General features: G+C 53.2%; 1 protein-coding gene across 1 annotated transcript in view; it reads left to right on the top strand.

Annotated features, from left to right (window-relative positions):
- Positions 1-11,420, top strand: part of AHDC1 (AT-hook DNA binding motif containing 1) — a 30,830-nt gene extending 19,410 nt beyond the window's left edge. Inside the window, exons 3-4 of the mRNA XM_056846205.1 lie at positions 3,525-8,573; positions 11,295-11,420. Of these exons, the coding sequence (XP_056702183.1) occupies positions 3,525-8,530 (5,006 nt within the window). The 3' untranslated portion in view covers positions 8,531-8,573; positions 11,295-11,420. The remainder of the gene's footprint in view (positions 1-3,524; positions 8,574-11,294) is intronic.
- Positions 11,421-12,591: the final 1,171 nt, after the last annotated feature.

The following is a 12,591-nucleotide window of genomic DNA, read 5'->3' as shown; positions in this document are numbered from 1 at the left end:
GACTCACCGGGCAGACCTGCCTGCTTCATACTTTGTGTTCCACCCATAACCCACCTCCTGATGCAGCTGCATCACCTTGAGTCACAGCAGGACTCTGGCTGGCATTGATAAAGGACACAGCATTAGTCTTGAAGGCAAGTGGGGGTTTTTTTGGACCGTCTGCAAGGCAATGTCCTTCCCCCAAGCGGATCAGCACGTCCATGTCTCCTAGCGTTACATGCATGAGCCACATTGAGCGTGATCCCCAGCGCCACATAATGAAAGGGACTGGAGCTGAAAGCCTTATTGGATCCATCTTCCCCGTGAAGCTGAAGGCAGAGTAAGGACAGTGCGTAGCTAGCGAGTCTCCAGATCATGCCGACCAGTGAGCAAACCTGACACAGGACCCTTTTATAGAGGGCCAGGCAGTATCAGCTGACTTGCTTTGGCCTATCAGTATAAAGAGGCTTCCTCGGCTGGCTTTGCTGGTCTCCCTACAGTTCCTTCTTTGGGCCAGAGCTGGGGGGGTGGGGCCTCGATTCAGTCCCAACCTGATACCAGTTTGAGGCCTCCACTGCTCGAGTTTTGCTTTTGGCAGGTTTTGTGGCATTTTCCAGTTATGAGCTGGTTCACCACCTCAGATCCTCTCAGGGCAGCCCTCCTCTTGGTTGAGCTCTCCTTTCAAGGTGCCCAGTTGGCCACAGCATGGAGCAGCTCCTTTTTGGTGGCGGCTCCAGCATTATGTGGAACGCCTTCCTTGAAGAAGCAGGGAGGGCCCCTACACCTGTTTTTCACAAGAAATGCATGGTCATTCTATTCAGGCAGACATTTGACATCTGGCATAACCTTTTTTTTAAATTGTCAGTTGCCTACAGGTCAAATATTTTTGGGCGAGCCACCTTGAGTCAGGGGGGAAAGGTGATGCATAAGTATTTTAATGAATAAAATTTTAATGAGAGCCAACATGGTGTAGTGGTTAAGAGTGGTGGTTTGGAGTGGTGGACTCTGATCTGGAGAACCGGGTTTCATTCCCCACTCCTGCACATGAGCAGCGGAGGCTTATCTGGTGAACTGGGTTGGTTTCCCCACTCCTACACATGAAGCCAGCTGGGTGACCTTGGGCTAGTCACAGCTCTCTCCGCCCCACGTACCTCACAGGGTGTCTTGTGGGGAAGGGAAGGTGATTGTAAGCCGGTTTGATTCTCCCTTGAGTGGTAGAGATAGTCGGCATATAAAAACCAACTCCACCTCCTCCTCCTCCTCTTCCTCTTCTTCTTCTTCTAGATGTGCTTCCTAGTTAGGATTGCCAGCCCTTGGGAGGCTGGCTACTGGGGGGGACGGCGGACTCACTGGAACAGCGTCCCACGAGGTGTAATTTCTGCCCGCGTAACTGGAAGTGACGACACCGCATCACCAGATGCGGTAGGATCCTAGTGAAACCCACAACATGGTGATGTCACTTCCAGTTAGTTATGTGGCCAGAATTGACCTTGCAACATTGCAGGACACCATTCTGGCCCCTGCATTTCCACCCTGCCGCTTGCTGGAGTGAGGGTGGGCAAGAGAGAGCAGGAGTTCCCCCGCCCCCAGGGAGTAAGTGGCAACCCCGTTCCTAGTGCTGGAGACGTGATGCATGAAGCCTCTAAAGACGTGGGTGGGGGAAGGGGGTTGAGGCAGAGAAGCGAGGGGTTTACACACACTCTTTGCAACACTGTCGTTCCAGCTGCATTTCTGTGTGCTGGTTTTCCTTGTTGGTGTGAGACTTCCAAGTTTTCTAGCAAGTATTTTGAATTGTGTGAGGGCTAGGAAAATACCTGAGTGCTTACGGGGGGTGGGGGGCTACGCATCTTTTGCAGAAGCTCTTGCTTGGGTTGTTCGGGGGTTGCTGCACAAATCCTCGCTGGGGAAAATACCAGCAACTGAAAAGGACTCTGGACTGTGCCTACTTAGTCCCAAACACCTTGATGTTCCCTGTGGCTGAAGAACTGAGAGGAAGGAAGCCTGGCTCTAGGCGCTGGGCAGAAATCTGCTGTGAGGTTCTTTTCCAGCAAAAACGCCACCAACCAGGGATATATTACCTTGCCAAATATAAAATACATTTAAAAAAATAACCTATTACTATTCTCTCCATGTATATATGGAACTACCATGGGGATGAAACCAAAAACGGCATCCTCCCTGTCTAGTTTGTGTATGTTACGGTGGAAAAGAAGAACCCGTGAGATGCCACTCTTTGGTACCTTCCCCTCCATAGCCCACAGCAGCTGTTACCCTTGTTATGGCTTTCTCTGCCTTTGCTGTACTTCATTGGTTGCCATGATTAGGGACAAAGAAGCACAACAGAAGAAGAGTTGGCTTTTATACCCCACTCTTTTCCTACTGCGGGGAGTCTCAAAGCAATCACCTTCCCTTTCCCCCACACACAAACAGGCACCTTGTGAGGTAGGTTGGGCCCCGTGGCGCAGAGTGGTAAGCTGCAGTACTGCAGCCCAAGCTTCGCTCACAATCTGAATTCGATCCCGACGGAAATTGGTTTCAGGTAGCCAGCTCAAGGTTGACTCAGCCTTCCATCCTTCTGAGGTCGGTAAAATGAGTACCCAGCTTGTTGGGGGTAAAGGGAAGATGACTGGGGAAGGCACTGGCAAACCACCCCGTAAACAAAAAGTCTGCCTAGTAAACGTCGGGATGTGACGTCACCCCATGGGTCAGGAATGACCCGGTGCTTGCACAGGGGACCTTTACCTTCACCTTTTTACCATTTTAGGCAGGGTCTCTGCATTATAACATGTTGTTTTGCTTTAAGGTGTTGCCCCAGGGAAACAGTTGTAATGCTCAAGAGCCCCAGAAGTGGGTGCTGCCTTGGTATCAGCCCCTTACTTCCCTGCAGTACTTAAACAAGTAAATACCTTGTGGAATTCACTGCCAGTGGACAAAGTAGTAGCCACAAGCATAGATTGCTTTAAGGAGAAATTAGAGTCATGGAAGAGATGTCCATGAGTAGCTGCTAACTAGGGTGAGGAAAGGGACCCTCCACATACAGAGACAGCAAACCTCTGAATGCCAGAGCTAGGATGCAGCATTAGGAGAAGGCCTATGCCTTGTTTGTTGACCAACCAGGGCAACTGTTTTGGCTGCTTTGTGGAACGGGCTGCTGCATTACATGGATCATGCACTCATCTGATCCCGCAGGGAGCCAGCATGGTGTAGTGGTTAAGAGCGGTGGTTTGGAGCAGGGGAGTCTGATCTGGAGAACCGGGTTTGATCCCCCACTCCTCCACATGAGCAGCGGAGGCTAATCTGGTGAACAGGATTTGTTTCCCCACTCCTACACACGAAGCTAGCTGGGTGACCCTGGGCTAGTCACAGCTCTCTCAGCCCCAACTTCCTCATAGGGTGTCTGTTGTGGAGAGGGGAAGGGGAGGTGATTGTAAGCCGGTTTGATTCTGCCTTAAGTGGTAGAGAAAGTCGGCATATAAAAACCAACTCTCCTTCTTGTGTGCCGTGGCCACCTTGAAGCTTACCAATCTCCTCTTTGTCTCTTCCAGGTCAAAGTCCCATGTTTGCAGACACTCATACCAGCAACTGCTCTGCAAAGAGGCACGCCGGTGAAGATGAGTTAAGGAGGCGCCTGAAATCCCAGGTCCCGTCCTTAGGAGGCACCACCCACAGCTCTTCAGATTACTCCCAAGAGCCAAAGTTCTACCAGGCGGGGCATCCTGGTCAAAAGGCCGAGAAAGCCTTGTCCTTCAGCATGCTCAGTTTCCCAGAGGGTTCTTGTTCATCGTTAGGCCGGGACCACAAACCTGGCTCGCTTCGTCACGCTGAGACGGCTGACCGGTACAAGATCCCCCACAGCCAGAGCAACATCAAGACAGACGACTTGCTGCCAGCGAGCGCTCTGGACTGTCCTGGCGTCGCCCGGGCCCTGGATGAGACAGCCACACAGGACAGAGCTGCCAAGACCTTCTCCAATGCTACCTTGGCCTCTGGCAGGTGCAACATCGACAGCATCATCTCCCTGCTCAAGAGCAAGTGCGGCAACGGGCGCATCAACCTCTACCCCGTGGTGCAGCTCATTGATATCATGAAGGACATCAACCGTCTCTCCCAGGACCTGGAGAGCTGTGGCGTCCACCTGGACTGCAGTGGCCTGCAGTTCGATAGCCATGAGGCGCCCGACGAGGAGGGCCGGGACCAGGGACTGCAGTACAGTTTCTACTCCTCGCCTGTGCTGGCCAACAGCATCCGTAGTCCCGAGGAGCAAGTGGCCCAGGGCTGCGCCAAAGCTGAACCGCCCAAGCAAAGTCAGCCTGGCCTCTACCCAGAACAGGCAGAGGGGGACAATCAGAGTACCCAGTACTCGGCCGGCCAGAGCAGCCCTGCTTTGAAGGCGCCCAGCAGCCTAGATGAAGGCAGCAGCTCGGAATCTGATACCACCGACTACACCGAGCTGGTCGACACAGATATTTTGAGCGAGCTGGCTTCTTTGGCCTGCCCAGGCCCTCAGCTGCTAGACCATCAGCATCCAGAGTCCCACTCCCAGTTGCTAGAAAGTCAGGGACTAGACACAAGATCCCAGCTAATTGGTTCGCAGTCTCCGGAACACCAGCCCCAGCTAGTCGATTCCAAGTCCCTAGAACCTCCTCCAGAGCCCCTGGCCTTGCAGACTGTGGATCCGCTGCCTGCACCACCTGGGCTGCAGACTCTAGAACCCCTGGAGCTGCAGGCTCTAGAACCGCTGTCCGAATCGCTATCTCTCCAGTCCCTGGAGCCCCTTTCTGAGCCGTTAGGGCTGCAGTCTTTAGGGGCCCTGGATCACCAACTGCTCGACTCCCAAGCCCACCTTCTGGACTCCGAGGCTCAGCTGCTAGGCCCCCTTCCCAAACTGTTAGACTCCCAGCCGCATTTGGGGACGGACGAGTCCCTTGGAACACACCCACTACAACCCCAGTCCCGCCTCGGAGGCTGCTCGGTGAGAGGAGTGGTAAGGCGAGGGGCAGGACGGGGCAGGGACGATCACAGGAAATATGCTCTACGCAGAACAGATAAACCAAAGATTCTCTGCCGCCGAAAGAGGGGAGGCCGGGGGCGGCGGGCAGAGATTGTAGCTGAGACCAGGGTCCTCCCCGCGGCTGTACCAGTGGAGGTGGTTGTGGCACAGCCGGAGGAAGCAAGCATGCCCGTGGTGGCTGCGCCTGCAGATGAAGAGGTGGAGCCCCTCCTCTCCACCTTGGACCTAGAAGATAGTCAGAAGGCTTCTGCCAGCCTGCCACCTCCAAAGCCCAAATGCCGTGGCGTGCGCAGGATGGTAGTGAAGATGGCCAAGATCCCCGTTACCCTTGGGAGGCGGAACAAGACGACGTACAAAGTGTCCTCGCTGAGCAGCAACTTAAACTTGGAAGGCAAAGAGCTGACAACTTGCTCCACGATGGAACCTACCCCGCTGCTGAAGATGAAGAACAACGGCCGTAACGTTGTCGTGGTCTTCCCTCCTGGCGAGATGCCCATTATCCTAAAGCGGAAGCGGGGAAGGCCCCCTAAAAACTTGATGCTGGGGCCCTGCAAACCTAAGGAGCCCACCCCAGAGGCGAAGAAACGGAGGAGAAGAAAGCAGAAGCTGGCGTCGCCCCAACCCTCATACGTCGCTGACACCAACGACAGCAAAGCGGACTACTCAGACGTCCTGGCAAAGCTGGCCTTTCTGAACCGCCAGAGCCAGTGCTCGGCACGTTGTTCCCCACCACGCTGCTGGACCCCGAGCGAGCCAGACTCCATCCACCAGGCCCCGGACACTCAAAGCATTTCCCACTTTTTGCACCGGGTCCAGGGTTTCCGCCGGCGTGGTGGCAAAGGAGGTGGGTTTGGCCGTGGAGGGGCGCACTCTGCCCGCTCATCTCGCTGCTCCTTCAGTGATTTCTTTGAAGGGATTGGCAAGAAAAAGAAGGCCACCCCAGTAGCAGCTATGCACGCGGATCCGGTGCACCCGCGGAAGCGAGGCCGGCAAGAACCAGACTCCATGGACAAGCCCAAGAGGAAGAGGCGGTCCCGCAAGAATGGGGTGTTGTTTCCGGAGCAGAACCTTGGGCAGAACTTCAACGACGGGGCCTCTGAGTGGAGCGGAGACAAGGAGAGCCTTTGGATGCCCCACCACGGACACCTCTCCGGCCAGACAAACAGGAACTGCAGTTACCAAGGTGCTGACTCCCGGACCTTCCATTCTTCCACAATGGAGACCAGTTCTTCCAGCAGGAGTGGATTTTACAGTGGCAGCAACCCGTCCTCTCAATCCGAGCTGAGCCAAGAGAGACACAGTCTTTTCACGGGCTACTTCCGCTCCCTGCTAGATTCAGACGACTCCTCTGACCTGCTGGACTTTGCTCTCTCAAACACGCGCTCGGAATCCCGGAAATCCGCTACCACCTACACTGCCCCTCCCAACGCCATAGCTACCCAGAGGGGCATGGCGTCTTATCCGAGCCGGGGAGGCAAGGTAACCCCCGCCTCCACCACCACTACTGCGACGACTGAGACGCCCTTCCATACAGTCATGCCGAGCCGGCAGTCGTTCCCTCCCAACAGAGTGGCGGGCTACATGTCTCAGGCTCCATCAGATTGCCGCGGCACGGACGCCTTCCAGAAGCTCGCCCCGCTCTCAGCCGTCTCCCGGTCACCCACGGCTCACTCCTCAGCCGCCTCCAGCTATGCACAGTACGTCACCTACAGCAGCAGCAGCAGCAGCGGAGGGCAGAACGTGACCTCCTCTAGCATATTCCAGCAAGGGAAGCCATACCACGCCACGCAAGAGTGCCCGAACAACAAAGACTGTAGCTTCACCTACGGCAGTGGCAACAGCCTGCCCTCGTCACCCAGCAGTGCCCACAGTGCCAGCTATGCCCAGCAGGCATCAGGGCCCAGCTTGCCCTTGAGTAAGGCCTCCTTCTTCAGCAGTTCGGACCCCAGCCAGTTCTCCAGCTCCTCCCACACGCCCATGCGGTGCGACAGCCGGGCCAGCACTGTGTCCCCCGGGGGCTACATGGTTCCCAAAGGTTCGGCCTCCTTCCAGCCTTCACCGGAGAACTGTCGGCAGTTCCCCAGCGCCTCCCAGTGGGCTTTCCGGCAAGGCTACGGCAGCTTGGACTGGAGCTCCGACGCCTTCAGTCAGCTCTACAACCCAGGCTTCGACTGCCATATCAACGAACCCAACGTCATCCTGGACATCTCCAATTACACGCCGCAGAAAGCCAAGCAGCAGACGGTGTCTGAGACCTTCTCGGAGTCCTCCTCAGACAGCACCCAGTTCAACCAGCCGGCCGGCTACAGGAGGGCCAACAGCGAGGCCTCGTCTAGCGAAGGCCAGTCCAGCCTCTCCAGCCTGGAGAAGCTCATGATGGACTGGAACGAGTCGTCTTCTGCCCCGGGTTACAACTGGAACCAGAGCGTCCTGTTCCAGAGCAGCTCCAAGCCGGGACGTGGAAGGCGGAAGAAAGTGGACATATTTGACGCTGCCCATCTGAACTTCACAACGTCCGCATATCCCGCCAAGCGGGGCACAGGGGCCAGGCAGCCCCGGGGCTCCCGGGGCGCCTGTGCCTCCAAAAAGGAGAGAGGCACAGGGAAAGCCAAGTTCCCTGCCAAATCCCAGCCAGTGAACCCGCTGTTTCAGGACAGTACTGACCTCGGCCTCGATTACTACAGCGGAGACAGCAGTATGTCCCCTCTGCCCTCTCAGTCCCGGGGCTTTGGACTCAGCGAAAGAGACCCGTGTGACTACTCGGGGCCTTACTCCATGAACCCCTCCACTCCTTCCGACGGCACCTTTGGGCAAGGGTTCCAGAGCGACTCCCCTGGACTCGGGCAGCCAGACCTGGAGAGCAAGCATTTCCCCAGCATCCCTCACCAGCTGGCAGCCCCGCCCCCTCAACAGACTGTGTTTGAAGCGAGCTTGCAAAAAGCCTTCTCTCCCAACTGCTCCCCGACCCTGGCCTTTAAAGAGGACTTGCGGTCCGGCGACATCCGGAAGCTTCCAGCCTGCGATTCGCTCAAACACAGCATGCAAGGGGCCGGCGGCATGTCCCATTCGGCCATGCACATGACCTGCCGGGACCTGCCCATGTCTCAGCCACACTACGACTCCCCCAGCTGCAAAAACCCAGGCTATTGGTACTCCCCCACCTCCAGCACCCGCAGCCCCCCCTACGACAACAAAACGGGCGTCGGGATGCTCATGGACTTCATGGGGAGGGCCCCGGATACTTCCTGCCTCAACCCCCACCTGACCAGCCCCCCCAGCACCAACCCTTCCAAGAGCGAGAAGGAGCCCATGGACATGGCCAGGGTTCACCACCGAGGGGCCTACATTTGCCCCTTGATGAATGACTTGAATATCTCCCCAGTCCCAAGAGACTCCATGCTGACGCTGCAGGACAACTACAGGTACCCCAGCTTTGCACCCCAAGGGCACCCCATCATGGCCGGAGCCCAGAAGACTGGGTTTTTGGGTCCAATGCTAGAGCAACACCCCGAGGACACGTTCACGGTCACCTCATTGTAGTGTCATCTGAAGTGCCAACCGGACAACGAGGTTTTGTTTCAGGGTAGGTGCTGGAAGAAACGCCGGAAGGGGAGTGGCTTGCTTTGGTGGGGGGAGGGAGGGGCTGCCTTGGGCTCCTTGTGTTAATTTGCCATTGTTTCTGTTTTGCCAGCTAAGGGCTTTACAGGACATCGTAAAATGACTGAATAGGGTGCCTTGTGGGAAGAGAAAGGGAGGGTAGCGATCCGCTGTCCTGAGCAGAGGAAAGGTCTTTAACGAGCTGCTGGCACCCCAGCAGCTGATTGGCAGCCTGGCCCAGCTTAGGGGTAGTCCGGGTTGGGCTACAGTTATGGGCCGGCTAGCTCCTTGCCTCCCTTGGAGAGGACGCGACAGGAGCGTCCAGGGGCACACACAGCCTGCCAGACCATCTATGAAGGAAATGAGGACGGAGCCGATCAGGACAGCACCCAGCTGGCCTCCACAGGCTGCAGGAGCTGGCAGGAGGAGGAAGAGGAGGGACAAGGAGCTGGGAATCCTGAGACCATTGAGTGGCATCCTTTCCCTGCCACCTGGGAGGGACTGTGGCTCCGGGTTAGAGCATCTGCTTGGCATGCAGAAGGTCCCAGGTTCAATCCCTGGCATCTTCAGTTAAAGGGACTAGGCAGGTAGGTGATGTGAAAGACCTCTGCCTGAGACCCTGGAGAGCCACTCCAGGTCTGAGCAGACAATACTGACTTTGATAAACCAAGGGTCCGATTCAGTATAAGGCAGTTTCGTGTGTTTACCTTGAGAAGCAGACCACAGCTGCCCCTCATGATGGCAAAGAAAAAGGCAGGATTTGTAATTCCCTTCAAAAATGGGTGTTGATTTGCCAGTGTTCCTAGACACAGAAGGGTGTTCATATATGTGGCCTTATAAATTCCACACTGAATGCAGAGTCTTGCAGGGGCCAATTCGCACATTATGGAGAACCAGGGGTTAGACCTGGGGTCCCCACCCTGTGTCCTGTGTAACAATTACACATGAGTTCTGGGCTCCCCTCAGTTCCTGGGTCTGTGGTGCCCAATTTAGGTGGCGAGTTTGGCACATGTGAGAAGGGGCCTCCCTCAAAATGGTCCCGGGGTGAAGGAGCTCTTTGGTCTCTTGGGGAAACCTCCTAGTGCACACATGGGTTTCCCCAACTGGACTAATAGTGCACCACCCTAGGACCATTGCTGTGTTCTCTGTAATGTGTGAATGAGCCCTAGTGATTAGCAATGGTAATATCTGAAGGGCAGTTCAGTAATATCTGGAAGAAACCTGGTAATATCTGAAGGGCAGTTCAGTATTGAAAACAAGTGAACCATGTGAAGCATGATAGGCAAAAGTTACTGGGCACATAATTGCATTCTGTTAATGCCCTGCTTTCCTCCCCAATGTTAACCCAAAGTTGCTTACAACATCATTCATCCTTCCCCCATTTTATCCTCACACAAACCTCCCTGTGAGGTAGGTTAAGATGTGAGAAAATGAGTCGCCCAAGGTGACCCCTGGGAGCTTCAGTGGCCAAGCAGGAATTTGAACCTGGTTCTAGATGATTTTGGTATCCACCCCTTCTGAGATTTTGCAGAACTGAAATTAGCAATTACAGAAAAAATTGGTTCATGCCAGTTGTGTTTGTCTCCCAACTGGATTGAAAAAACCTTCAGGGGTTTTTTGACTTCCATTGCTCCTCCTTAGTTATTGATTTTCCAAGGCTTATGTTGTCCACTGATTTGGCAGGGGAAAGCATCATGTTTGCACAAAAATACATTCAGTCATACTGAAGCCCTCCATTTGCAGACCAAAGAGAGTATAGCCAGGAGGCAGGTTTTATCACCAGAGTGAGACCCCAGATCTGGCTTGGACATTAGCTGCAAAACACACCAAAGTGGGAACTGGACATTGTATAATGACATAAAATTGTAATGTGTAGGATGATGATGTTGTTGTTTTTTGAGAGGTGCCCCACCCACATTCCTCTTCATTGGCTTCCACTTGCAGGATGGGGTAACTCGCAATGTGGTGTCACTGCGTCACATTCTGTCTTCCTAGAGAAAGAGGGATGCCCCAGTCTTTGCCATATTGTCCAGTGAATTCCAGCTAAATGACAGGATCTCTCTCTCTCTCACACACACACACACACACAAAGACAACCAACTTTAAAAACAATTCTTTTCCCTGACAAATTCCAGAAACAAAAGTTGTGTAATACCTTTTGTCAGAACCAACCAACAAACAATCACAAAACAATGAGCAAGCTTCTCAAGTTCTACAGAACTCTTCATCAAGCTGGACATTTGATTCCAAAAAAAAAAAGAAGAAGACAAAGGGAGGGGTGAGCAAAAAGATGGTTTGGGGTATGATGGTCTGCAGCTTGTAGTCTTAAAATGGAATAGAGGATGTGTTGAGGCACGAGATGTTCCCTGCCAAGGACTGGTACAAAATCCCTTGTGAGTGAAATTGTGAGCAACACTTTTACCACGATTGAAATTCAATAAGGATGCTGTGGCAGTGGGGGGGGCATGAAATTGCTTAGAAGGGGGGCACATAGCGTTGCCAGTTCACCATCTTGGTTGTAAATAAAGGGAAGTTGGGGTTGCTTTTAAGGGGTCACTGAAACAGCAGATACTAATGAGAGCATCCATTTGACAAAAAGGTTATCCGTGGTCGCTCTAGCTCCATCCAGAATGAACGTTCTAGCAAAAACGCCTGAACAGAATACTTTGATGTCTGTCTTGTTTTTCTTTCCCTTTCTCTCTTTCAGAGCTACTTTAGCCAGCACTTTTTCTGGAACACTTTTCAAGTTCTGTATTTAATGGAAATCAAAAAAAAAAACTGATCTTTTTTGTTTGTTTGTTTGTTCTTTTGGGGTTTTTTTTCCTATAAAAAGAAAAAGGAAAAGAGGGGAAGAGGAGAGAGAGATAAATACCCTTTTTAAAAAAAAATTAAGGAAAATATATTAAAAAAACAACACAAAAACTCGCTTTCTTTGAGAATGGCATGGAGGCGATTCTTTTTAGAACCGGACCATGTCGTGAACCTTCTCCCCACCCCGCAGTCCAGCAGAAAGACAATCGAATAGGAATGGACGCCACCCGGGCGGAGTGTGAGAGCGCACGGGTTGCTCTAAACCACTCCCACCCCCACCCACAGCATGCGCACAGGACACACACCGGGAAGACAACCGGCAACGAGCAGGGACAGCCTCGGGGAAGGGGATGTTATTGGGGGTTTTTTGTTTCTTTTTATTGGGGGGGGGGAGAAAACCGTCTAATCTGTGAACTCAAATGAAAACTCAGTGATGAAGACTGAAGACTCAGCATTTTCCTCCTCATCTCCTCCCTCCCCGCCCAGGTGCGGGTTTCATTTTTCTCCCAATTTGTTGGCTTTTTTAAAAAAGGAAATATTTTTGTTGCTTAATAACTTTGGAGAGCCCAGAAGATTTTTTTCAAGTCTGTGAATGGATCTTGGAGTCACTGTTCTCTCCCAGTAAGTAATGCTCTTCCTCCCTTCTTAGCACTTTCCTTCCTGCCCATTGCTGCCTTCTTTGGAACTGTGGTTGTGTCTCTGGAAATGCCCCAAAGGACAATCCGCTTCCACAAAGGAAAGGCTGATAGCCTACTACGCCCAACACTATTGGACTGACGTGCTGTGAAGGCCAAAGTCCATGCCATGTCTGACACATGATCGCCATTGGGACTTGCATGCAGATGAATTTCCCGTGGAAAGTTAATTCTCAAGCACATGGAACCCCGATTTGTGACACATAGGAAGAAAGCACTCATGCTCCCCCCTCCACACACAAACCATTTTCCCAACACAAAATAGTCCCAGGGGGATATTTGCCCCATTAATGACTGTACGTATCTTTATCAGAAAAAGAAGAAGAGTTGGTTTTTATATGCTGACTTTACCACCTAAGGAAGAATCAAACCAGCTTACAATCACCTTCCCTTCCCCTCCCCACAACCGACACCCTGTGAGGTAGGTGCGGCTGAGAGAGCTTTAAGAGAGCTGTGACTAGCCCAAGGTCACCCACCTGCTTTCATGTGCAGGAGTGG

The sequence above is a fragment of the Euleptes europaea genome, chromosome 3, assembly GCF_029931775.1.
Source record: "Euleptes europaea isolate rEulEur1 chromosome 3, rEulEur1.hap1, whole genome shotgun sequence".
Lineage (NCBI taxonomy): Eukaryota > Metazoa > Chordata > Lepidosauria > Squamata > Sphaerodactylidae > Euleptes > Euleptes europaea.
This window is presented reverse-complemented; position numbering and strand designations above follow the sequence as displayed.